The sequence below is a fragment of the Phocoena phocoena genome, chromosome 4 (genome assembly GCF_963924675.1).
Source record: "Phocoena phocoena chromosome 4, mPhoPho1.1, whole genome shotgun sequence".
In the NCBI taxonomy this organism is placed as follows: domain Eukaryota; kingdom Metazoa; phylum Chordata; class Mammalia; order Artiodactyla; family Phocoenidae; genus Phocoena; species Phocoena phocoena.
The window spans coordinates 76,992,722-77,019,857 of record NC_089222.1 but is presented as its reverse complement, the minus strand read 5'-3'; the positions used below and the strand labels follow the sequence as shown (position 1 = coordinate 77,019,857).

The following is a 27,136-nucleotide window of genomic DNA, read 5'->3' as shown; positions in this document are numbered from 1 at the left end:
AGGCTCCAGATCCGTGACACGGAAACAAACAAATACTTGGAAGTCCTTCTGTGACAAGAAGGGCCCACATGGCACACAACACCAGTTCTGTTGTATTAACTTGTTTAAACTAAAATATTGGTTATAAAATAATTTAACATTGATTTGCTGGCCTTCACAGAATTTAGAAGACTTTGGACACATATTGTAGGCGGACTCAAGTTCTTAAAAAACAAACAAAAATGACAAGGTAAAACTGATGTATATCCTTTCCCCTCAATAAGTTTCTCTTTAGCTGACATAAGTATTAAAAATGTTTTCAATCTATGTGGAATCTTAAAAAAAATGGTACAAATGAACCTATTTACAAAACAGAAACAGAGTCACAGATGTAGAAAACAAACTTATGGTTACCAAGGGGGAAAGGAGGGGGAGGAGGGATAAATTGGGAGATTGGGATTGACATGTACACACTACTATATATAAACTAAATAACTAATAAGGACCTATTGTATAGCACAGGGAACTCTACTTAATACTCTACAATGACCTATATGGGAATAGAATCTAAAAAAGAGTAGATATATGTACATGTATAACCGATTCACTTTGCTATACAGCAGAAGCTAACATAATATTGTAAATCAACTATACAGTACTCCAATAAAAATTAACAAAAAAGGGTTATCTCAAAAAATTTTTTTAATGTTTTCAGTGTTTTTAAACTCACAGAGGGAAAGATTATACAACGTCCAAAGTGCCTGCCAGTATCCTCCAATTAATGGCAGGAGGCTGTCAGTACTCAAAGCTGCCCCACAGTGAGCCTGTCACTGATCTGAAAACCAGCTGGGCTTCTACGGATGCTCTCACTGCCTAGTGAATGGCTGACTTCCCTGGTGCCTGTTGCTTTCCTTAGAGGCTCTTTATCGAAACAAATACTCTAATAAATATGCTTTATTAAGTTTCATTTTTTAGTTTAGAAATCAGGTTTTTTATTTTTAATTTTTTTTAACTTACCCACATTTTATGTCCTTAGGTGCCTTTAAGAGCCCAGCAGGTCTTCACTTAAATAAACAAACCATTAGGCTGAGACACTGTCTAAATGGGCACTATTAGCCGGTTAACAAATCTAGTCACTTAAGAATTTTAGCCCTGACAAAGATACTCCAGGGGGAGATAAATTAAAATATTCTAGCCTAAGGAAGCCTCCACACCAGTGACTCAGTGCAAATACACTGAAGTATTCACTCCCCTTCAGATCTTCCTGGCTTCTGCAGGAACTTAGATTAATCATCCTTTAGGCTCCATCTGGGTCGGGAGGGAAGACTTTCACGGCCTGGTTAACTACTAGGGACATTTTTCCTAGTGTGGGAGGAGGAAAGCAGGAATATTTGTTGGGGGGCTTTTGAGAGCTAGAGTGTGGGTTTGCTGAGCACTCCCATGAACCCTGAGACCCCGGACATGTGAGGAGGTGGAGGGAACACCCCCTGCACTACCGGGCAGGCTCACCCACCGCCGTTGCTCTTTCATTCATTCACTGAACACATGCCCTGCCTCTCTCTGAACCCAGTCTCTACCACTGGGCCCCCCACTCCCTTTGCTCCAGACTCACTGTCTCTTAAATAGGCTGACTTGATTCCCAACTCAGGGCCTTTGCACTTGCTGTGCCGCCTGCCTGGAGCACTCTTTTTCCAGTTCATGAAGTCTCTGCTCAAAAGTCACCTTCCCCAAGGGGTTTCCTCCAGCACCTAACTAAGAAAGGATCCCTTCCACCCCCCTCTCTATTCTCGTTTTCGTAATAGCACTTGTCGGTATTGGATTAAGCCAGGTGTGGATGATTGCCCATCTCTCCATCAGAATTGTAACCGGCAGGAAGACAGAACCTGTCTCTTGTTCATGGCCGCTTCCCCAGAACGATGCCTGGCACCAAGGAGGTGCTCAGTAGAGATTTGCTGATAAGTAAGCACAACCATAAGGGAGGTAGAGCTGGTAAGAGAACTCACCCCAGAGGAAGTGACATTTGTGGGAGGGAGTTAGATTTGGGGAGGAAGAGGTTACAGAGGAGAGAAGGCAGAGAAAGCAGGGAAAAGAGGCTGCAGAAATCACGTCAGAGTGATTGCCAGAAACTGCTGAGCCAGCAGTCTCTGGATGATTGCAAAACCTTGGCGAAAGGTTAAAGAGGTGAGAAAGAGCACCCATGTCTGGCCTTCAACAAAGTATCTGCTGAGCTCTCCTCCAGCAAAAGTTGCCCGGGAACCTGCTCCTCCCTGGAAACCAGACCAGGGGAGGGAGAGCCATTGCCGAATGGCGCCCTCTCGTGGCCAGAGCCCCCAGAACGGATGCTCAGGCTATGGCTTTAGTGTGTGGCCCTACACTTCCCTTCTCTGATTCTGATTCTCTCTTCCCTTTACCAAAACCAAACGACCAGACAGACAGACAGACAAACAACCACCCAGTGTGGCAAAGTTGATCCTTTGGTAAGACTGCTCCTCAGACTTGCATTTTGAAGGGAGTTCATCTGTTTAAAGGTCGGGACTCCGTTGGACAGTCATAAAGGCACCCACTTACTGAGCACGTCCCATGTTTGGAGATCATTAGTGTGTTTGTTAATGTAATCCTCGCAGTACTTGGGGTGACTCTCAGTGTCCCCATCACACAGAAGAGGAAGGTGACGCCCGGAGAGGAAACAGCAGCCCAGCGGCAGGGCTAGCAAGCCGTGCTCAGGACTCACACCTGGGCAGGTGCTCCAAATCCACGCCCCAGCCGTGGTCTGGGGCCACACGGATGGGAGAAAAAGGCCAGGAGGCCTGGGCAGCTGAGGGAGAGGCCAGGACAGTGGTCGGCATAGTAGGGGACTAATGCCTCCACCACAGTCGTCTCCCTCCCCCTGAGCTGGCCCAGAGACGGCAGCCAAAGAAGCTGCCAATAAAGAAAGAAAAACTCCACGGCTGAGGCTGGTGCGGGACGTGGACCGGAGCCTCCTGGGGACCCTGGGAGCAGAGCCAGGGCTGTCACGGTGCCAGGCTCGGCCTGCCCCGACCCTGTGCAGGCAGCCCAGCACAGCAGCCTGAGCTCGGCCACGTCTCAGCCTCCTTCACCATTTATGGTAGCTGAGCCTCTGTTTGGCCTTCACAGGCCAGTCCATCCCCACACTGGGAGGGGGCCCTCGCTCACACAGGGCTGCTCTCAGAGCAGATCCACGTGGCTCTGGCAGAGTTCTTGCCGGGGACCTCTCTGTTTCTGCTTTGAAACATGCTCAGATGGGCAACCAGCCAGGACCTGCCCCTCCCACAGACCTGGGGGCAAGGAGGACAGCCCCCAGGCCGAGTGGGAGGGCCTCCTCGGAAGAAGCAGGGCCAGTCCCCGGCTGGCTGGCCAGTGCACACGGGCACTTCACAGGAATCGCAGAGAACTCAGAGAGGCTGGAGAGAGCCTCTGCAGCCAGGCCGCAGCCAAGTCAGGGCACCAGTGCCATTCCTCTATTCCTAGGGGCGACAATGGCCAGCCCCGGGGGCGAGGGTCAGCCCCACTCTGGGGCCAGGGGACTTGCACTCTGCAAAAGGGCAGGAAGTTTCAGTGGCTTTGGGGACCCGGGTTCAAAAGGCCAGTGTGGCTCACGACCTTGGGGTGCTTAGGCAAGTGACATTGATTTCTTGAGACGCTCAGACCCTTCTATGTAAGATACGAAGAGCACTGCCCCCCACCCCTGGGCTGCTGCTGCCCACATACGGGGAGACTCTCCCCAGGAGGCCGAGCCCTGCGGGAACAGAGCGGGAAGGCATGTCTCCTGCTAGGCTGCTGGAAAAACAGGGCACAGTGCATCTGTTCCAAGCACCCGGGCCCCAGTCACCGGGGGAGCTGGGGGCCCGGGCTCAGCTGGGGCTGGGGAGTCAGGCTTACCTGATCACCTGGGGCCCAAGAAGTCCTTCCCTGGCACTGTCACCATGCCTGCCGATACCACAGCCCAGACAGCTCTGTCTTGAGTCTGTGGCTCTCCAGGGACTTCCTGGGACTAAGCGATTGGTGCTGATCAATGGGGGACAACCATAATAATCAGATTATTGGATACCAGGCTGGTGAGGTATAAGAGCAAGCCTGGGGCGCTGGGGAGGAGCAAGGGCAGAAGGAAAAGGGGGACAAACGGTGGCCCTCTGGAAGCCTCAAAACTGGTACTCGTTATCCGGTGTCTCCCAGTGTCCCCCAGGGCGTGAGGGGTCATTTGTGAGAGCCTAAGTCCTCCAGGGATACTTTGTCTTTCAGTGCGTGCGGTTTTCTGCCTACCAGACTGGAAGCTTCTTGAGTCAAGGGAGTCTTTGCCTCTTTCCCCTGCATCTTCCCTCAGCCTTGGTGGGGTGAGGGGGTGGGGACTGGCCTTGCATGTCCATCTCCCATGGCAGACCCTGGTCACTGTGAGCTCCTGGAGGCCATCGCCTCCACCTGCCTTTAGGTGAGGTGCCCTTTCTCCAAAGCAGATGTGTTGGCAGGAAAGGTGCTTCCAGAGAGGTGCCCAGGGGCTCCTACCATGGACAGTGACCCGGGCGCTGCAGGACACCTGCCCCAAGGTGTTCTCGGCCAGACAGGTGTAGGTGCCATCGTCCTCTGGGAGGGCATCCTGGATGTGGAGCTCAGCCACGCCAGCCTCGCAGGTGGAGTGAGCATACTGGATGGGCTGCCCTGTGGAGGGAAGCACAGGAAGGCTCAGGCAGGGAGCACCCAGTGGCAGGGTGTGAGCCCTGTCCTCAGCAGGGCAGCTGCTGTCATGACAGCGATGTTCCCCATACCTGCTCAGCCCCACTGAGGGCTAATGATGTGTCGGGACCACCCCCAGCCAACTGGACAGAGGTTCGAGGAGGGGAAAAAGAGGCAGGTGCTAGGGAGGTAAAGGAGAGGGAGTGATTGTGTGTGTGCAGGAGCAAGGCTGGGGCTGGTAGGACTTGGGGGGCAGATTCTGGAGGCACTTAGAATGCAAGCAGGAAAGGGACAGAGTCCTGTGCATTCTGTTTAAATAAACAGTCCCCAAATCCACATCCTAGACTTCACAGAGTCCTGAGCCTGGAAAGAATCTGACAGGGTCATCTGGCCCATAGCCCAGCCTCAGGCAGAACAGACCTCACCCAGACTGCACATGAGGCTCCCGGCTCCTTTTAGATGTCTCCAGAATCAATGATTCTATTTCCCATTGCAGATATTTACCAGAAGCAATTCTGCACCCTCAACCTAACACTGCAATGACATGCATTTTAGGATTCACAGAAAAGATAAATACAGGGAACTAAAAAACGACTCTGGCCCTTTCTTCCAAGAGTCCCTTGCATGGAGGGCCCTTTATTCAGGTCACATAAAGTCCTGCATGGAGACAGAAGTGTGTGGCGTGAAATTCAGTGGTTTCTTTAATGCTATAAGTTCCCGGGATTTTATCATTCCAGGATGTGAGCTTTCATTTCTAGGAGAAAAAAAAAGAATCTCATTACTGAAGATCCTGGCCTTAGAGCAGGAATGTTTCCATTCACCATATAGGAAGCAACTGTCAGTTCCTTCCCTTGTCAGCCCAGGCTCCTGGTTTGCACATCATAAAACTGGGGGTGGGCAGTGGCAGAGGGAGAAAGTGCAGAAAAAGGTCCTCTCCCTGCAATCCAATGTTTTCTTCTGCACATAGCAACACTTCACATCTCCATGACAGGCACTGCCAAGTCAGCCACAGGGCCAGAGGAAAGAGATTCCGCTGGCCCGACTGCACTTCATAGAGGTGGGGCTGGGGGCTGGGAGAGCCAGGGGCCAGGATCGTGCTACTGAGAGGACTGAACACCCGTGTGTGTGTGTGTGTGTGTGTACCTAAAACTTCTCTTCCTTGGGAATACCAGTACATCCCATGACTGCCATCTAAGTGCCTCTGCTATTGAAACCTGTGCCAACAAGCTGTTTGAGAGCTCTCCTTTTACTGGAGCACAGCTCATTTTGGCTCCACAAGCATGGGGTGAAATGGTGGCTCCAGAAAGGAGTTGTTGGCTCAGGGCACTCAGAATTAGGCAACACAGAACTCCCAGCTCCAAGACTGGTGAAATCAGAGTCGGCGGCCAAGGGTCCCCGACTTGTGCATGATCGCCCTCTAGTGGGAAGAGTGTGAAAATGCCAAGATTCGCCAAAGAGTAAGGTGGGGCTGCTTTTCAGTTTGGAGATGTGTAGACCAGGGGTCAGCAAACTCCTGCTCGTGGGCCAAATCCCACTTGATGCCTGTTTTTGTATAGCCCAAAAGCTAAGGATAGTTTCTCATATTTTAAATGGTGGGAAAAAATCAAAGGAAGAATATTTCATGACGTGTGACAATTGTGTGAAATTCACGTGTCCATAAATAAAGTTTTATTGCAGTTTTATTGCACCCATTCATTGACATGTTGTCTCTGGCTGAGCTCTGTGCCATGACAGCAGAGGTGAGTAGCTGTGACAGAGACTGCATGGTCTGCAAATTTGGAAATACTTACCAACTGGTCCTTTATTGACAATGTTTCTTGATGTCTGGCCTGGAGTGTGAGCCAGGCCCTTGTTCAGGGCCCTTCCTTTAGTCCTTAACATCCACGCTCTGTTCCAGCTGCAAGGAGGCTGCCTCCTCGCTCAGTCACGGAATCCGATAGGAGCTCTGTCCGTAGAGAGGGGTGGAGACCCCAATTCTCACCTCTCTGCCCAAGAAGACCACACATAGGGAGACCCCAAGGCAACTTCTCTCACTGACTAAAGATCATTTCTAGCAAAGCCTAAGCAAACTATACCAATGAGGCAGGTTCACAGGCAACATGGCAATGGTGCAGAAATGACTGGGGCTATTTGGTGCACAGGTGACGGGCCGCTGCTCCCTTAAGGAGCCTATTCCATCAGCGTGAGAGCTGGCAGAGACCCGAACCTTCTGCTCCAGCCCAACTCCTCACCAATAAAGAAGACGATGCCCAAAGAGGTAAAGGGGGGTGTCCAAGGTCACCCAACCACTCGATACGGAGAAGGACAAGTGCAGATCCTTCATTCTCCCTGCAGATCCCCAAAGCAGACCCCACTCAATTTCACCAATTTTATGGACTGTTCTCAATTCTAATAATAGAGTACTCCCATACTTTGGGAATTTAAAGCCTTTTTTTTTTTTAAAAAAAAGAGAAGGGTGATAATATACAATAATTTTTTTTCCCCAAAGGACCTTACTTGCCAAAAAAAAAAAAAAAAAAAAAGTTGGGATGTCTCTATAGGACTATAATGTTAAAAAGAATTACTGGTCTATAAACCCCCAAACCACTTGCCGCTAAATAAAAGGCAAGATCCCATGAGCAGCTGCTAGCGTGGTTCATTAATCTGTTGGTATATGTGTTCATTTATTGACTCAACAAATATTTATTGAGGCCCGCTCTGAGCCTGGCCATATGAAACGGAACGAAACTGCTTGTGCACCTAGGTGCCAGGCATCTCATTAACTGTTTTATATAAAGCATCTAATTTAATTTTCACAACTGCCACCCTGGAAGGTAGGTGGCATTATTCTCGTCTTGCAGACGAGGAGCTCAAGGTTCAGACTGGAGTAAAACTTGCCGAGTGTCCCCAGCCAGGCATTAGTAGACTCCCAGGTCCCGTGCTCTCTCTGTACCCCGTGCTTCCTTCTCATGCATAAACGGTTCAGAGTGATATGTGGGGAAGCCAAGTGAGAATGCAGCCAGGGTCAAGGGTCCAGGCAGCTGGAGCAGGGGGGACTCACCATTGAGCAGCCAAGTGATTCGGGGCACCGGGGTCCCCTGCACCGAGCACTGCAGCACAAAGTCCTGGCCCTCAACGACAGTGCAGTCCTTTAGGACACTGGAGAATGAGGGGGCCGCCTCCATCACGGCCAGCCCTGTGAAGGCAAAGAACAGACAGGCCATCTCAGATCACAGCTGACCCGTGCTGTTGACTGACCGGAGGCTGACACCTCACTGCCCTGGGCGCCCAGGGCTTGCTTCTTTGGTCGCCTGGCTTTGCCTGACCCACCATCACACAGGGAGGCAGTCAGCGCCACTGAGGCAGAGACCTGGAGCCTGAGGCAGAGTCACTGGCAGGGGCTTTTGCACTGTCACAAGACACCCCAGGTCTGGGAGTGCTGAGGACGAGGCTGGCCTCCTCTCCTCCGGGACACAAGTCCCCCCCCCCCACTCCCCATCTTGTCTTGACTTTCATTATTCTGGAGCATCCGCAGAGCTCCTCCTTCCCCCTTTCTTGGCCCTATTCTACTTTCTGGTGTCTTTTATCGTCTTTGACGTGTCCCTTCAGACGATGCACACATTTTTTTTCTTTATTTTAAAAATCCTTGGCCGAAATGTTTCATTAGATTGAAAATGTGGATAAAATAGATTTTTTAGGAAAACATAAATTGCCTAAGCTGACTCAAAGAACAATTTATAAATTAAAAAAACAGACTGGCAACCTCTATAATCTAATCATAGAAATATCCCCTTATGGTTTACTCAAGAGATATATGCACAAGGATGAACACCGAAACACTGTATGTAGTAGCTAAAGACCCTGCATCCTCTGGTGAATAACTTTTCCACTTGTAGAGACCACATGCCCATTGGTGAGGACATTTCAATTTTAAATTATTATAATTAATGTTTCCAATTCCAGGACAGAATCAAATGACAAGGACTTACATGGGTTCTAGTTTTCCAACCTAGGCCAGTGATTCAGAAGCACTGGGGGCCTGGGACAATGCATTACTCAGTCCCCCCCCCATGATTCTAATGCACAATCTCACTGAGAACCACTGAGCTGAACTTTCCAGAAGCCTTCTAAATAGGTGAGTTGGGGAGTGTTTTGTAGTTTGGCGGCCATAATTAAGAGCAATAGGGATAGAAAATCTCTTCTACAACACCCAGAACATGCTGCAGAAGAGTCAAGGTGGCTGATAGCTGAGAAAAGGCAGCTGGGTTTGGTGATGAGAAGATACCTCACTGGTACTTTTCAAGAGAGGCTATTCAACACAGTGATGAGGGGAAAATCATATTATACAGCAAAGGCTTAAGGGCAAAGGCTAATATTCGAGGGCTTACCGGGTACTTTTCCAGAGGTGACAATGCCACGAGACTGCTATCTTTAGCTCGTTGTATAGATGAAGTTCATAATTTCCCATAGTCAAGCCCAATGGTGAAGCAAGGCTTTACACCCAGTTCTCTGACTTTATATCCACACTTCTTCCTCTAGCCCCGAGCTCCCCTAAAGGGAGAGTAGGCAGTGGGAGCACAGCTACAAGTCAGGATGTGGTGCATCTGAATGGGACTGGTACTGAGGGAAGGGATGCCAGCCTATCTGGACAGGTGGGGGGAGGCACCACCTCCACCCCTTTGGACGGCATCGAATTCCCCCATTAGAGAAATGCCTTTGGGAGTCACTGAAAACAATATGGGCTTTTGTGTCAGACCAACACGGGTTAGGAATATGCTATTTTTTACAAGGCATGGGACCTTGAACAAGTCACTTAACCTCACTACAGCTCAGTATTCTCATCTGGAAAACGGGTGTAACTCTATCTCGTAAGATTGTTGGGATAACTGAATGGGGCCATGCAAGTAAAGCTTTCAGCACGAAGTCTGGCACATTGAACAGGCTTTCCGTGGGGGATTAGCTGTTATTATCAGAAGGAAGCTGGGCATGGAGACTGGAGTAGCACCAAGTTTTGGGGTAAAAGAGTGAGAGAGAGAACATGGGAGCTTAAGGGTCACTGAAGCAGAAGGAAGTTTTTTTTTCTTGTTAGTTGAGGGGAGAGCAGAACATACCCGTAGGGAGGAGAAAGAGGCCTCTAGATAGGGGGACAGGGAGAGACTGAAGAAATGGTGGGAGAGTCAATCATTATTAGACCCGATCTTTGTGGGGATGGGAGGGATGGAAAGAGAAGTCTTGGTAAGGGGAACAGGCAGCTTTTCTGCAGTGATAGGAAGAAAGAGAGGAAGAGGCGCTAGACGACCTACATCTTGGTGAAGCCTTCTAGAGAACAGCTAAGGAGAAAAGCAGTCAAGCAGGGCTTCTGGAACGGCAGACTAAGGACTTCCATAAGTCTGCCCCTCCAGACAAGGAACAGGAACGCTGACAAAAGGACTCAACACCAACTTTCTCAGAGCTCTGGAAATTACCCGAAGGCTTGCAGTATCCTGAGCAGCCTTCATTCTAAAACAAACACACACACAGCTGAATCCTGGTAAGCACAGCTAGCTTTGTGGCATGCCCAGTTTCCACCCCCTTGTCCAGCTCTGAGGTGGCTTTAAAACCCACAGCGTCTTTCACTCCCAACTTGCTGCAGGTACGGTCTCCACACACAGCTTCCATTTAATAATAGTAGCTAACACTCCAACCAAAGCTTCTTGGTTTTTAACCTTTGGTGGACCCAATGTTAGGTGAGTTCCCCGCCCTGACACAGAGCCCTGGATGATGAAGCTCAGGTTCCCCGACCTGGGACCTCTGCCTACAGGCGCTCCCACCTCCAAATGAATGGATACTATTCCTTGCGGAGGAATTCACAAATGTAGTAAAATTCCCAATTAAGAAGTGAGTCAATGGTATACAAGTGAAAAGCGAGACTACCTCTCACCCCTTCCTGGACCCCCAGTTTCTCTTCCTAGAGGTAACTTGTGGACCCTTCCAGAAATGTTTATGCACACGCAAGCATCAGTTTGCTTTGTGTACACAGATTTTTTTTTCCTTTAACGCAAACAGCATATGATACACACGGCTCTCTCTGCACTTGGCTCGTCCCCCGTACTAACATATCTTGGACGGGTTTCACTAGCAGGGTCTACAGGTCAGACACATTCGTTCCCCTGGCTTCATGGCATCTTACTGTGTGAATGAACTAGTAAGCTCTTTTTTTTGAAACATTTATTATGGCACATTTCAAACATACACAAAAGTAGAGAAAGCTGTATAGTGAATCATCACATCCCTGTTTCTCGACCTTCATAATGGCCAATCTCACTTCATTCACACCCGCCACTGAGTCCCACAGCACATGGATTATATCTGAAGTAAATATCACAAATCGTATCATTTCACCAGTAAATGACTCAGCTTATATCTCTAAAATATATGGACTTTGAAAAAAATCACCACGAGATCCACCATCACATCTTAAAAATAGCACTAACTCCTTTATACTGGATATCCTGTCAGTGCTCAAATTTTCCTGATGTTCTTACAAACAAAATTTTTTTAAGGTGTCTCCATCAGGATCCATGCAAAGTCCACGTATTGCAACTACTGCTGTCTCTTATGTGTCTTTTCATCTAAGTTTCCTACAGTTTGTTCCTTCTTTCCTTTTGGCTTGCAATTTACGTGTTGAAAAAGTAGGTGAAGGTTATTTGTCTCATAGAGTTTCCATCAGCCTGCAATGTGCTGTGGTTTAATAAGTTCCTCAATGGTATGACATGAGTCTAGGGTCCCTAAACACAGTTCTGTTACAGTAGTGAAAAAATGGAAACAATAGAAACAATCTAAATGGAAACAATAAGACCATGCCTAAACATCGTTCTATGAAATATTATAAGGCCATTACAAAGCATGCTTTTTTTTTTTTTTGCAGTATGCGGGCCTCTCACTGTTGTGGCCTCTCCCGGAGCCAGGCTCCGGACGCGCAGGCTCAGCGGCCATGGCTCACGGGCCCAGCCGTTCTGCGGCATGTGGGATCTTCCCGGACCGGGGCACGATCCCGTGTCCCGTGCATCGGCAGGTGGACTCTCAACCACTGTGCCACCAGGGAAGCCCCAAAGCATGCTTTTAAATGATATTAAAAAATATAGAACGATGCTTATGTAATGTGAGCAAATTAGAATAGTAAGCAGTATACAAACAGCACAAAGCTAAACGTGTTTTAAAAATATTAAACTATCATTTACTTCTGAGTCATAAGATTATATAGAGTGTTTAAATTCCTCTCAATGAACATGCACTACTTTTATAAACAGACACTATAATGAGCACAAAAGATGTGGCACTCACATCACCTCACATCACTCTCAGTGTGTCGATCTGGTTCTCTGTGAGACTCGGCAGCTCACAGCTGGGCTGGGCCTGGGGCCTGGGCATGTTTATTCTGAGGTGATTCGGATGTGAACTCCTGATCAGCAATCACTCTCCTGGAGCAGTGACTCTGGCCTTGGCCGGTGGGTGGGGGCGATGTTTCTGTCGGGTGGTACACCCTGGGCAGGGGGCTGCAGGGGGTGACGCTTGTGCGCTGTATGAAGCACCCCACAGAGGTCCTCCCTCAGGGAACCCGGGGTGACCTGGAGGAATGTACTCACTTTTCACCAGGAGGGTCCAGCCACAGGACACCCGGCCTCGGACATTGGTGGCTGTGCAGCTGTAGTTCCCGTTGTCCCTGGCCCGGGCTCTCAGGAGACAGAGGTAATGGGCTCCCCCAGCTTCATAAACCTCGATGGTGCCTTCTCTTCTCCTCAAGGGGGCACCGTCCAGGAACCAGGTCACTTCAGGCTTCGGGATTCCTGAAACTACAGGGCCAGGTGAAGGACGGGAGGCCCCCGAGAGCACGCTGTACTTGTGGGGCGCAGGTAGGGGTGGAGAGGCTGAGCCGGAGGGCAGAGCCCAGTCCCGTGTGCAGCCGCCCTCCCGCTTCAACCTGCTTTCTTACCCCTCCACCCCACATCCCAAGACGGAGGCAGGGTCCCTGGGGAGGAGGGCTACAAGGTGATAAGCTAGGTCTCCAGATCAGCCAGAGGGAGGAAAGAGGAGGGGACCCTGTGGCTTGTGTGCGGTGGAGATGGTGGTGATGGGTTTCCCGCGGAGGGTGGTGAGAATTAGGGCTCAGGGTCAGTGCTGTCTCCAACCATGAACAACGGGTCACTGCTAGGAGTTTCTCCAGAACAAGAGACATGACGAGATTGAGTCCTTCCAGAGGGGAGACCCCTGTAAGGTGCTTCCTGGGGTCGGGGATGGGGCTCTAGTCCAAGGGGCCGGGGGATAGAGGAGACTCTGACCACTGAGCAGAAGGACGGGAGTGGCCACCCGGGGGCTAAGTGTGGGCACCAGCGGCCTCAAGCAGCTCTACTCACCCTCGCATCTGAACTTGACCGGCTGGTCCTCACTGACTTCCTGGCTTTGGGGCTTGCTCTCAAATTTGGGGAATGTTGTGTCCCCCTGGCCCTCCGTGGGGACCTTCCTGGTAGCAACCTGGCCCACAGTGTCTTGGCTTCCCAGGCCACACTGCCCGGCGTGGAGGGCGGCTGGAGGGCGAGCAGCTGGCTTCTCCCTCTCTTCTCTGGAAGGAGACGGGGCACCCGAGACTGGCACTCTCGGTGCCAGCTGCACTTTTGCGGCCTGCAGGGTGATGGTGCTGGAAGTCTTCTGCAGGACGGGGGTCCTCAGGGCCTTTCCGGGCGAGTCCCCCGCTGGCTCCGGCTCAGATTCCCGCAGGGGCTGAGGCTGGCTCCCCGTGGCCCAGGTCGGGGAGCCACCTCTCTGGATGCTGGAGCAGTTCTTACTCTCAGCTGCAGCCTCCAAGCCGTCCAGTTTCAGCCCCCGAGCGATTCCATTGGTCACTTCCTTCCTGATGTCTGAATTGGCCACCTTTGTTCCTCTCACCAGCGACCTGTTTGGTGGGTGTGTGGCGGGGGACAGTGGGGCAGAAGAAGAAGTAGAACGATCATCTGGTTATGCATTACAGGCCCAGACTCCAGGGATTACAACAGCCCACAGAGCAAGACAGAGAAAGAGCCGAGGTCTTTCTATGCAGTTTGCTCAGTTTCCAGGCAGAAAACAAGCAGCCATTCTTCAAACCCATCCCTAGCCCAGTGTTCTATCCACACTTATTACATCTGCCCTTTTTCTCTTCTCCACGAGCCCCGACCTGGTTCGAACACGTGGTGTCCCCTGTCCACACTGGCCCTAACCCAAGTTCCACGTAGCGCGCACAGTCCATCTTTTAAAAACGTAAGTTGAATGATGCCATTTTAAGCTTAAGAATTTCCAACAGCTTTTCCACTCGATTAAGAGTAAAACTGAGCTGTTCAAGACAGCCTGCAGGGATGCCATGTGGGAGGTGGCTCTGCGTGGACACCCCCCCCCCCAAAACCCTATCTCCAGTGCCTACCAGGCTGCAGCCCCTCGGGGTTCTTTGGGCCCCAGGCTCCCTCTCAACTCACCACTTTCATACCTGCAACACCTCTGTCTGGAACACTTTCTCCCTGAGCTTTTCTTCTCTTAGCTCATACTTCTCCTCACAGGCCTGAGCTCAAACATCAAGCTTTCGAAAAGGGGTCCTCTGACACTCTACTCCAAATGAGCGCTTCTCGCAGACTTATGCTTCGCGCTCATGTTCTGTGTGGCTCTGTTTAAGGCCCTTCTCTACACCAGACAGCTCGCCATGCATACCCAGCATCTAGCACAGAGCCTCACGCTCAGGAAAGGAAGCTCTCCCGATGAAGACGTGCTGGGTGAGCAAGTAGATTCTGGCCTTGAACGTGGAGGGCATCCTTGCAGAGCAGTGCCCTTCCTAATGACAGCTAACTAGTAAAGATACTGAGCAGGGTCTTCAAGAGTCTCAATGCTGATGGCAAGCCTGACACGGGATCTGGACAGCAAATTACAATAGAATAAAACTAAACACCCCAAATAAAACAGTGCCTCCCAAACAGTCAGTTCTCCCCCCTACACGGTGACTCGGAAATTCAGGGCGTTCCTTGATGACGAGCCCTCTTTTCTCTCAGGGCGTTTCAAGATGGAAACATGATAACCACAAAGCCTACACATACCTACTGGCAATGTCCAAGCCTGGAAAAAGGGAGAAGGTAGAAAGATGGTTAGTGGAATGTTTTATACACCAAGAACAGCAAGTGATACGACAACCATCTCTTGTTTATGACAGAGTTTGGCTTCCCAAACTCTCACTTTCCCCATCACCTATGGTCCTCCCTCCCTCTCTCCTTTCAGCTTCCCTGGTCCTGAACTTCTTGGGTTAATCTGATAAACTCCTCTGAGCCCTGGAGACACTGTTAAGCTTCCAGCACTGCCCTGGGACCTTTATGGCAGCCTCTGTTGCCCCGCCCTGGGCACTGGAGTTTCCTGTTCTCCAGCCCACAGAAGGAAACAAACTCGGCTCTACTGAAAACTTCAAACCCAGAACGTTTAACTTGCATGTGGCCCTCAAAAAGAAACCCCCAGTGATCATTTTTGACAAATACCTGCTTCATTTTCAAGTGTACAGAGAAAGTGTAATTTTATTCAGTTCTTCAAAGAAAAAACATACAATTACTAGATACGTTTTTCTTGCCACATGGTTTTAAAACATTTTTATCACGGAAAATTACAAAATATACAATAGTACAGAGAAGGATATAACAAACACTGAAAGCCTACACCCAGATTAGGGAAATATCAACCTTTTGCCAATCTTATCTATCCCTTTTTGTTTTGGTTATTTGAGGGGTTTTTTCTGGGAATGTTTTCAAACAAAATGTCATTAAGTGCTTCAGAAGGAGACAGTTCTTTAATTCAGGGCCAGGGCAAGTAAAGGGAGAGGGACTAAAACACTTCTCCAGATGACTAATAGCAGGTCCTGAGCCTGTAGTGAGTTGTGAAGTCAAATGCTATGGTCAGGACCAGGGTTTTTTCTTTTTCTTTTTTTAAAATCGCCAACGTTTTCTTATGTGGTAGCCCTACACTTTATTTATTTTTAAATATTCATTTATTTATGTATTTATTTTGGCTGCACCAGGCCTTAGTTGCGGCACGGGGGATCTTTTTTTTAGTTTCAGCACGTGGGATCTAGTTCCCCAACCAGGGATTGAACCCGGGTCCCCTGCATTGGGAGAATGGAGTCTTACCCACTGGACCACCAGGAAAGTCCCCAGGGTTTTTTCTTTTAATGGTGTAGAATGGAAGAGAAAATGCCAGCGTGTACTGTACATAATACTACTCAGGATTGTTTCATAAAACTTGTTTTAGTTAAATCTCTCTCTCTCTCTCTCTCTCCATCTATCTATCTGTCTATTTATCTATCTATCTATCTATCTCCTGGGTTGCAACGTAGAATAAATTTGTTTCTGTGGGTAGCGAACACACTTGGGCCAAAAATGTACAGAAAGCAAGAAGGGGTATTTTCTGAGAAAGGAAAGAGACGGGGGAGAGGAAAATCAAAGAAATGAGGGTAAGAAAGGAGGAGGAGAGGGTAAGGTCGTTTCCCTCCCAGATCCCCAAATCCCACCCTGCTCAAGGTTTCCGCTAGAATGAAGTGACGTCAACCCCCTTCTCCCTCCACACACTCTGGCTTCCCCAGGCTGGACTTGGCAGAACCAAGGGGAATGTAAGGGAGAGGCGTATTCAAAGAGATTTCAAGAGAAGAGTTTACTGGGGCTGATGATTACAGCAAGAAGAGACAGGAGTCATAGGCGATGCTGAAATGCCCAGTCTGGTGGGAAGCAAAGAGTTACGTTGAGGGAGCACCTGATCTGAACCACAGGATGGATGACAAGATCAATTTCAGGCAGGTTAAATCTGAGGTGATGGCAAGACATTAGCAATGCCCACTCTTCCAAAAGGCAATTAGAGATGTAAATAAAAAAGGAGTCTGGGGCTTCTCTGGTGGCGCAGCGGTTGAGAGTCCGCCTGCCGATGCAGGGAACATGGGTTCGTGCCCCAGTCCGGGAGGATCCCACATGCTGCGGAGCGGCTGGGCCCGTGAGCCATGGCCGCTGAGCCTGCGCGTCCGGAGCCTGTGCTCCGCAACGGGAGAGGCCACAGCAGTGAGAGGCCCGCGTACCGCAAAAAAAAAAAAAAAAAGTAAAAAAAAAGGAGTCTGAGCAAGAAGGAAAAACTGAACACAGGTGTGCAGACACACGTGAAGCATCTTCCTCCATGGCCGTGTCTGTGCTACCCGCCTACCCTTTCTTCTGATTCAAGGTAAGTGTGACACGTGTCACACACAGACACGTAATGAGCAAGCAGCTCCTTCTAGGGGGGTAGGGACGGTCCGGCACTAGCCCTCCCACCGCCTGATACCTTGGATGGAGAGCTCAGCAGACATGGAGGCCTTCCCTGACCCGTTCACCACCAGGCACGTGTACACTCCCACGTCATCTTGGTTGACCTCGTGGATTTCCAGGACTTGCACCCCATTCTTCTCAGACATAGACACACGGGAACTGGGCTGCAGGGGAACATCTCCCTGGAGACGGCATAGGCAGCTTGGTCAGAGAAACTGCTCACCTTTTGACTCTGTCCTACCTGCTGTCAATCCAGGTGGGACAGACACCAGGCATGCACAGCAGGGCCCTCTGCTCTGGGCTCTGTCAACATGCTTGGAGAGCAGCCTGAGGGCAACCCAAGGGTCCTGACTCGAGGAGCATGGATGCGCTGTGGTGTTTGGTCCAGCTGAGGGCAGGTGTATGGAACCTGTTTCAAAGGAGCCCTAGTTTGAGGTGGGAAATCCTATATTCCTCACTTTAGTTCTCCTCTGTCTTCCTCTTCCTTTTATTGATGTTTCAGGGTCAGTACAGGAGAATCAGGAATCAGGGAAAAGGCATCCTGTCACTCATTTTTATACAGGAGTTCCGTCTGTGAAAAAGCTCCTCGCCCTGGCCTTGACCCCCAGAGCTCCTCACTGCCCTGTTAACATGGGCTGCCCCCCGCCACTGCTGCCTCCTCTTCCCCCTCCCCCACCTCTGTCTTCACATTGTTCAGCCCTGAATGATTTATAAAGCACTCCCACGTGGAGCCTCCCAACAGTATTTGGAGGTAGGTGGGATTATCTCTGCCTCATAGATAAGGAAACTGGGGTTCTAAGAGATCAAATGCTTTGCCCAGCATCTCATGCTTTGTCAATCAGGGAGCTGTGGCTTGAAATCAGCCCCAGACTTCAGACTCCACTCTCTTGACATGGTCAGGTCTGTTTTGACTCGGAAGTTTTATACTGTTTTGTGAGTGTGTGGATTACAGGACATCGTGGGCTAAGTAACACAGGGAGAGTGTGCAAACAGGGGCAAGAACGGGCACGGCTACCAAACACATGAGAACCTCAAGGACGCTCTACAGTTGAATTGGAAGGGACTGATTGGGAAGACCGACTCCCCGTAGTCCAGGGACCTAACCCAGAGTCAAGGCAGACAAAACCTCACCTTGAGCCAGGAGACCTGTGGCTGGGGCCGGCCAGTGATCTTGCAGGAGAATCGCCCCATCTGTCCTTCTTTGACCACCGCTCGGCCCAGCTTTGTAGCAAACTTTGGTGGGCATTCTCCCCAGATGCTGGGACGGGTCTCCACCGCAGGGGCTGCAAATCTGTCCCTGGAAAGAAAGCCGCAGAGAATCTACAGCAATGCAGATGCTTTTCTCTCTGTCCCCTCCCAAGTTACTTAAGTTGAGCTCAGAAGCCAGCAAAGGGCAACCTTCCCAATTCTGTGCCTCAAACACATTTCTGGAAAAATCTGTGGCACCAAAACCTATTTCCTCCACCTCCTGAGCATGTAGCTAGCCTTCAGTTACTAGCCTCCCTTGAAGTTAGGTATGCTTGAATTCTACTGAGGTCTGGCCAAAGCCCAGCTTTGGCCAACAGACTGTGATCAGAAAGCAGAAACACATGTGCCATTTCTAGGCTGGACCCATCAAAACCTCCTGTGCTATTCTCCACAGTCTCTCTTGCCCACTTTTCTGGCTAGATGCAGAGAGTCCTGCTGAGGCTCCAAGGCCTAGGAGATGATGGAGCCACAAAACAGAAGGTGCCTGGGTCCCTGAAAGATAATAGGAAGGTTTTCCACCTGTCCAAGAATATGTGAACTGACTTTGCTTGAGTAAGCAATCACCTTTCCCTGTGTCAAGCCATTGCAATTTGGGGGCTTGTCTGTTACAGCAGCCACTGTTACTTACCCTTACCAATTTAGGCTTACTTGCCATAAGAAATTCACATACTGACTGCCCCTTATAAGTCTGCTTGTTTAAGTCTTCTGACTATTTGCCTTGGTTGTTAGGGACTCCTGCAGACTATGGCCACATAGCCCACTTCCATTTAGCAACTGGACTCGTCAAAGGGGTATCCATAAGAGGCCTCCAGGTCTGACACATCACACCACAATAGGCTCCCGCTTTAGTTATCACAACCCAAGATGTTTGAGAAGACTTGCTCCCCAGGCTGTTGTGCCAAGGCCTCAGGAAACGCCAGTTACCTTATGCTGGGTTGGACATCCTGGAACTTACCCCAAGGCTTTGGAAACAAGAGGCTGACCATGCTTCTTCACAAAGCCCCCTGCAAGTAGGAAACAAAGAGAAAGAGGCTTGAAAAGTCCGGTCTGAGCCACACACTGGGAGCAACAAAAGCCAGAAAGAGTCAGCGGGGGCGGGGCGCAGATAATGACGGAACAGTTCACCCTGACTGAGCCCATACTGGGTCAGGCTCTATGGTGGGCGCTTTACATGCATCGTCGCACGGATTTCCCGCAATACTTTAAGGAGGCTGGTATTACAACATCCTTCTATTTTTTTAAACAGGTGAGAAAAAATGAGATTCGGAGACATAAAGTCGCCCAGTTGAGTCACAGAGCCAGTAATGGTACAGGAAAGCATCCCGGTTTACCTATTCTAGAACACTCCACCATTCTGCTGAGTGGTTATATGACCCTGGACCTTCCACTCGGGGATGATCTGTGGCGATCAGGACCTCTCCAGAAAAGGAGCCAGTTGAACGGACAGGGGAGATGCACATGCATCTCTCTTACTACATCTACTCCTTTTTGACCCAATCACCACTCCACCCTTCCACTTAACGCCCAGCAAACAGCAGGGTCTGTCCCGCTGGAACGGAGCAGATCACAGGAGACAAGCTCCAGAGCAGCCAGCACCTCCCAGAACCGGCACCAGCGGGACGCTGGGCACTGCCAGTCCTGGGTGAGGGGCTGCTGTGCTGGGCGGGAAGCAGTTAAACAGCAGACTGTGCAAGGCGGCTGGGCTCAGCTCCTTCACCCAACTGCTGATGCTGGGAGGAGCAACTCATAACATGAGCAGGAAGTGACTATACAGCAGTGGGGTGTTTTTGAGGAATGGGGAGGGGGAGAGGAGGGCATTTTTGAGATGACAATCAGCCTGGAAGTTGTTCTCTTTCTGCGACACACTGGGAATGTTTTTGGTTTTTTTTGGCGGTACGCGGGCCTCTCACTGTTGTGGCCTCTCCCGTTGCAGAGCACGGGCTCCGGACGCGCAGGCTCAGCGGCCATGGCTCACGGGCCCAGCCGCTCCGCGGCATGTGGGATCTTCCTGGACCGGGGCACGAACCCGTGTCCCCTGCATCGGCAGGCGGACTCTCAACCACTGCGCCCCCAGGGAAGCCGGGGAATGTTTATTAAACTCCACCCAAGGCACGCGTGGAAAGGGTAGAAGTCATTCCCTGATATCGGCAGGCAGCTGTAATGGGAGATCTGCAGGGTGTCTCCCGGAAAAGGGTAAACTTCCTTAAATTCCAGCACTGATCACATCTATGTGAATGCATAGGAACATAGGAATGGAAGGTGAAGATCATGGCTGAGTACCTCCCTCAGCCATACCTGGTTTAAGGTTATACCAGGACCTTAGTGAAAAAGGGTTAATAACAATGCCTGCCTCCCATGTAAGTTGTGATGCCATATGGGGTGACACTTGTTGTGCATGCATTCTGCTTAACATAACTATTTAGTGAGCCGTGTATAGTTTTCATCCCATAATGTGGGTTTAGTTCTTGTCATTCAATTCTCTGTTCAAGGTTAAAAGAATTTATAAGCTGATAAAAGGAGAGACCTGCTCTGGGAAGGCCCAACTGACAACTGCAGTCAAGATGCTGGGGTCCCTCGGACACCGCTGGAGGAAGTTCTTTTAGAAGGTATTTGAGCAAATGAGAATCATCAGCTTTAAAGATGCTCTGCTCTTAGATCAGCATCTTCCTTTCTGTCTCTCCAGTTAAAGGAAACGATGCTAAAAGTAGGAAAGAAAGTTTACAAAGCTACTCACTTTGGTCTTGTTTGTAGTAGTAAATATTGGAAACAACATAAATGTCACACGGTAGGGAGACAATAAGTGGCTAGGTACAATGTACAATTAGACATCGTATTCTGCCACCAAATTATGTTTAAGAATATATGAAACATGCAGAAATATGTTAAAAATATTATATCATTTGCTCTTCAGCACACTCCAGCTGGGCTGTGATCCTCTCCACTCCACTGAGCTCCATTCCGACCACCATCTTGCCAAACCCAGTGGTTAATCCTCTTCACAATCCCGCTCACTAGCACCTGACAGCAGGGGCCACTCCTCTCCAAAGCACTTTCTCCTCCAGACTCTCCCGCTTTTACCAGGTTGCCTATTCTTTCCTCAACCTCCTTCTCTTCTGGAACTTTATCTCTGAGAGCACCGTAGGGCTGAGTCTTGGGTCCTCTCCTCGGCGCTATGGACTCTTCCCCGGGGGGTGCTTAGTCCCATAGCTTTAAATAATATCCATAATAACTCCCAAACCACACTCCCACCAGAACTTTTTATTCCTCACAAGTATCCAGGCCAGTGCCCAGCACATAGTAGGTATTCAAATATTTGTTAAACGAATGAATTTTATGAAAAAAAGAGCAGCATGCAAAATTGTCTATTCAATGTGATCATAATCAGGTAAAAATAAGATAAAATACCCACAGTGAAACAACCAGAAGAAAATATATCAAAACGTAATCGCCTCTTATACATGCTCTATTCCACAGCATTAGGTACACACACCAATCACTAAGACTCTCATCTGAAATATCCAGGTACCACTCACTGCACTTATCATGCTACTGTACCACTCATTTCACATTGGGGTAAAGATCTGATAAAAATTAGACCGGTCAATAGATCACCAACAAGGACCTACTGTAGAGCACAAGGAACTACACTCAGTATTCTGTAATAACCTATAAGGGAAAAGAACCTGAAAAGGAATATGTGTACATAGAACTGAATCACTGTGCTGTACACCTGAAACCAACACGATATTGTAAGTCAACTATACTTTAATAAAAATAAATATTTAAAAAATTAGACTGATCAACAGACAAATGGATAAACAATATAAGGTCTATATATACAATGAAATATTATTCAGCCATGCAGAGAAATAAAGTAATGATACATGCTACAACAAAGATTAACCCTGAAAATTTTTGCTAAGTGAAAAAAGCCAGATACACAGAAAATGTATGATTCCATTTATATGAAATGTTCTGAAGCGGCAAATCCACAGAGACAGAAGGCAGATTGAGTGGTTGCCAGGGGCTGGGGGAGGGGGGAGTGGAGTGACTGCTCAATGGGTGTGGGGTTTCTGTTTGGGGCGATGAAAAGTTCTGGGGCTAGACAGTGGTGATGGCTGCTCACCATTGTGAATGCACTTAATGCCACTGAGTTGCATGGTTTAAAAGGGTTAAAACGGCAAATTTTATGTAATATGTGTTTTATCACAATAAAAAAATTATACTAAGAACCTTTAAAACTCTTGGGAGCTAAATGTCTTAATCCAAAGGCTAAAATTCCTCTACTCCTTAAAAGATAGAGCAAAAATATGGCATTTCCTCAAAGAATACCAAAAGTGTGCTGTTTAGAGGTCCTTCTGTATCAGAGTAAGAGCAGTTTATGGTACAATCCAAAGGTAACATATAAAGCAGTCAGCTAAAAATGGAATTGAGGAATGCTCATCTAAATGTGTGTCAACACCAGAGACATACATCAAAGCAAACAGAGAACTGGGGCTAAAATAGCTAACAGGGTCTATGTATAGGCAAAAATCTGAAGTTGCAAATTGTCAGATAAGGCAAAATTAATTTTGTGAAAGTATGAAAATCTGGCAGAACAGCAAGGCTATGTAGAAAAATAAGTGGAAAGGGGATTAAGGTAGAAATGCCCAAAATAGAAGAGTAGGTTAAGAGAATTAGTGAAGACAGGATCGAGTTAGTGAGAGGGAAAAAAAGGCCAAGGCACCAAAGGTATTTAAACAGTCATCTCAGATTTTTCAAGAATGAGTAAAAGAGGATGCTAGCAGGTTTTAGGAATGAAAAGTTCAATAGTGGAGGTACTAAGCACATTTTGTCAAAGACTGAGTAGACACAGGGAACGCTGCTGAAAGGGGAATAGTGTGATCATGATGGTAAGAAGAAGAAATACTTCTAAAAAGGTGCGATGATATAATTTATCATCCAAACAGAGACTCTGGACACTGAAAGGGGCATAATTAATAATTCTGCCCGGACAACAGGAGTAAAATCAGGACTGTTCCAGGCAAACCAGGGAGCAGTCACCCCACTTGCAGGCAACTTCAAAGGAGATTTTGAGGACTGCTTAAAATAGTGGCTCTTCACTCAATCAGAACAAATACCCACTTTTTATAACATGTACTTAGCAATGTCCCCTGTGCCGTGTTGAATCAATATTTGCCGCTAACCATCCATATATATAATTTCAAAAAGAAAACAAATGTAAAGCCCTGACTAAAATGTTAAGGAGAAACAAAAGGAAAGGGAAGTATAATAATGTTTATTTCCATATGGAATTTCAATATTTCGATATTGTACATCAATAGATGTTCAAGCATGTCTATTTCAATGTAAATGCCCAGGCACTTTAGAAGACATAACGGAATAGATGCCTACACTGACTCATCTGCATGTTTGGATTTGAAGGTGAATGATCCATCAAAAAACACACTGTACAAGTAGTCACGGAAATGAAGGAACACAGGTATACAGGTGGACGCTAGAATAAAAAGTAGTGTTAGCCATGTAATATGTCAATTATATCTCAATAAAGAGAAAAAAGAAAAAATTAGTATAGCAAAAAGAAAGAGTAGTGTTAGGATAAATAACAGAGAAGACATTATATGACAAAGAAAGAATGAAACCTCAAAAGAAGGTAACACGGCAAGACAAGTTACAGACCACTGAAGTAGAGAAAATGGGGGAAAAAATGACTGTAAGTGTGGTGTCAAAACAATTTTCTGCTGTATGACATGGGATCCTTGAGACCTCATCTGTACTAAAACACTGATTCAGTCCCTATTACGCATAAGGCATTAGTTAGAGCTTCAGCAAGTAGACTGATGTGTGTAATAAAAGCTAGAAGAAAACTTGAGCCTTAAGAGAAAGGCAAAGTGCTTCAAAGATGGGGGAGGGGACACCCCAGAGCAGGGCCTATTGAAGATCTTGAGTTTCAGTTTAAAGGTGGATCATTGGAGGATTCGAAGGGAGGGAATGATAAAATCCCGTCTGAATTCTTTGAAAGATATTTTCAGCAGCAATGTGGAGATTAGAGTGGGGTATGGGTAGAACTGGGGAGACCATTTGGAAATCTGTGCAACAGGACGGAGTGGACAGGACCACGATGAGACAAATGAGAACTGGCACAGCAGGGTCTGGTGACTGACCAGGGAAGGGCAGGGAGGGAGCACTTGAGGATGACGAGGTGGCTGGGCTGCCCTGCTTCCAAAGGAGGTTTGGGTTATCACCCGTCAAGGTTTCAGCTGTGTCTTCCAGAGGGCACTGAAGTCCTAACCATAAATGTTACTGCACCTCTGCCAGGGGCTGCCTGTCACTGTATAAATGGGGGCCTCACCCTATATAAACAGTTCACTCTACAGCCTCCACTCAGGCAGGGAGCTCTGGAGGTCACTGCCACAGTCCACGTTCACTGGAATGTGCACATGTACCTTATTCCTACACTATGACACTCAATAACAAGCACAGTTGACCCTTGAAGAACACGGTGGTTAGGGACGCCAACCCCGTGCAGTGGAAAATCCACGTACTCTATGTCTGCCTCAAAAATGAAGGAACTGATACATGACTCACCCAAGGGCAGGAAGCTGAAGCTGTTCTGCAGAACCAGGACTCAGACCCTAGTTCTCTTGATTCTGCATATTGCGATCTCTAATTGAACACAAACTTCCTCCCACACTAAGTTAATTTAAATATCTGTAAAATGAAAATACAGGTACTCTATTTATTGAAAAAAAATCCATATATAAGTGGACTCATGCAGTTCAAAACTGTTATTCAGGGGTCAACCATACATCCTTGCATAGAGGCTAAGGAGGTTATCCCAGGGCGCCTAGTAGACATTTCAGGAGTTCTATTTGGGTTCCCAGGAAACTGATGCACTAAAGAACCAGTTCTTCCTCAAGGGATTGAAATAAAATATCCACCACTTAGAAGACAAATTAATTCCTGGTCATTGATGGATAAGGTAGTCATATATCCTACCCAATGAGTTCAAAGGAGTAGGGACGCGAAGTTTTGTTTTGGAGGGGGGAATAGTTCAATAAACTGCGGCCAGTGATCTCTCAACTGTCTTACATAAGTACTCTAAAGAGGAATTTAGATCCTCTGCAGAGACAAAATAGCTGTTTTCTTTAGAGTCTTCTTTCTGAGGCCAAGGACCACAGACATGCCAGCTCACTTCTCAAGAGTCACTTTCCACTGTGATTCCCTCCCAAAACACCAAGCCAAGTAGCAGGTATTCCCTTCAGTACTTAAGTCATAAAGACTGATCTTGTATCAATTTATCAGGAAGGAAACAAAGAGAAGTTTACCTCTGGTTTGAGCCGCTCCCCACTTGTGGGTCTGATGGGGTAGGAGTCATCTGGCTGTGGCTACTGTACAGGTGCTGATCAGAAGCCACCCAGTGAGCAAGTGCAGCATATGGGAAGGTTATTTTAAGCATGGTTCTGGAGAAAGTCATTGTACTAATAAGCAACCCATTTTTGTTGGGGATCATGCAAAGTGATGATGTATCAAAGACTAATGGAACGCATGAAAAATCTGTGATCGTAATACTTGTAATAAACCCGTGTGTTCAGAAAAATAAAGGTAAAGTTAAAAAGATTCATGAAGCAAAGCAAGCACATAGTAGGTCTGTCCCTCAAGCTGTGGCTAAGGGCAGCAGTTCATCTGGAAAGCTACATGCCGTAGGAAAATGGAAAAGCAACAATTAAGGGCAGAATCGTCCACTCATACTCTGGAACGGATATGACTCTAAAAACCGCATTGCCTCGTGCTCCAGACCTCCCACAGTCTCCTCCCAATCTGTCCTTCAGCTTTATTTCCCACTACTCTCTGCTCCTGCCCGTCTACTCACCCCACCCTCCACCCCAGGCCCTAACTCTTAACCACTTTCCTCCTATCCCCAGCATCAGAATCATAATCTGCCATCCAAATCTCACTCGCTCTGTCCGGGCTAGCCAAGCCCCTCCTCCTCCCAAGAAGATATCGCAGACCATTTCAGCCTCCAGATGTCTCGTCCTCCTCTAAGTTTACAGAGCGGAAGTGCCAATCATTTGGCAAGTAAACCTGTGCTGTCTTGGGGTTGTGCTTTTACTTAGCTTTTAATGTGTCTACGTCTTAGCTGACCAACCAGGTTCTTGCAGAGAGGATCTGACAAAGCATTTCATCTCCCACATGGCACCGCACAAAGCCAGCACTCCCTAAATGCATCCTCATGTTGTTACTTAATTGCAACATAACAATGAAATATGAGGTCAAGAAGGTCTCTTGAGAGCAATAACCAAGTCTTGCGGCTCTTAGATCCCAGCACAAAGTTAGCACATGCAAGGAGGTCTGATGAATGAAGAAGAGGCTAGAACTACAAGCAAATGGGAAAGGTCTGGGGGTGGAGATGGGAGAAATGGGTAGAGGAGTTAGAGATGGGAAGAAAAGATGGCAGCTGGGCCAGCCAGGGGTACTGGCATGTATTTTGGAGGGAAAAAGAAGCAAAGTGAAACTGGAAGGTGAAAACAACAGAGGGAAGGGAGAAGGAGATTTGGAAGGCGTACTTCCAGAACAGAATGGGACCAAGTCATTTGTCATCTAACACTTCCGTGTAGCAAATAAGTGAGGCAGTCTTGACACACAACTGTTTCACAGCAAAGAGACTGGAGGGGCAAAAAGAATAATCTTTATCTCTACCATATTTATATTTCTCCCATTGATGAGACAGAAAAGGACAAGAACTCAGAACATTTTAATATTCTGACTGGGTAAGAAAAAAAATAGGGCATATGCCCCTCCAGAAAGAAGAGTCATCAGTGAGTATAACAGACTGAAAAGAGTTTATAAAGAGTACAAATGGGAAATATAATTACAGGTCTTTAAGAAGGTAGAAAATTTAGGTAAAAGAAGACAGTACA

At 48.1% G+C, this 27,136-nt stretch overlaps 1 protein-coding gene across 8 annotated transcripts in view; it reads right to left on the bottom strand.

Annotated features, from left to right (window-relative positions):
* Nucleotides 1-27,136, bottom strand: part of MYLK (myosin light chain kinase) — a 178,841-nt gene that overhangs the window by 100,341 nt on the left and 51,364 nt on the right. For 3 of the 8 annotated variants that reach the window (XM_065876031.1, XM_065876033.1, XM_065876034.1), the window contains exons 3-10: nucleotides 19,171-19,219; nucleotides 18,099-18,264; nucleotides 16,984-17,149; nucleotides 14,739-14,757; nucleotides 13,041-13,576; nucleotides 12,273-12,479; nucleotides 7,709-7,843; nucleotides 4,501-4,653 (exon numbers count right to left, since the gene is read on the bottom strand). In XM_065876031.1, the coding sequence (XP_065732103.1) occupies nucleotides 4,501-4,653; nucleotides 7,709-7,843; nucleotides 12,273-12,479; nucleotides 13,041-13,576; nucleotides 14,739-14,757; nucleotides 16,984-17,149; nucleotides 18,099-18,264; nucleotides 19,171-19,219 (1,431 nt within the window). The remainder of the gene's footprint in view (nucleotides 1-4,500; nucleotides 4,654-7,708; nucleotides 7,844-12,272; nucleotides 12,480-13,040; nucleotides 13,577-14,738; nucleotides 14,758-16,983; nucleotides 17,150-18,098; nucleotides 18,265-19,170; nucleotides 19,220-27,136) is intronic. The other 5 variants (XM_065876035.1, XM_065876036.1, XM_065876038.1 and 2 more) reach the window with 3 other exon arrangements.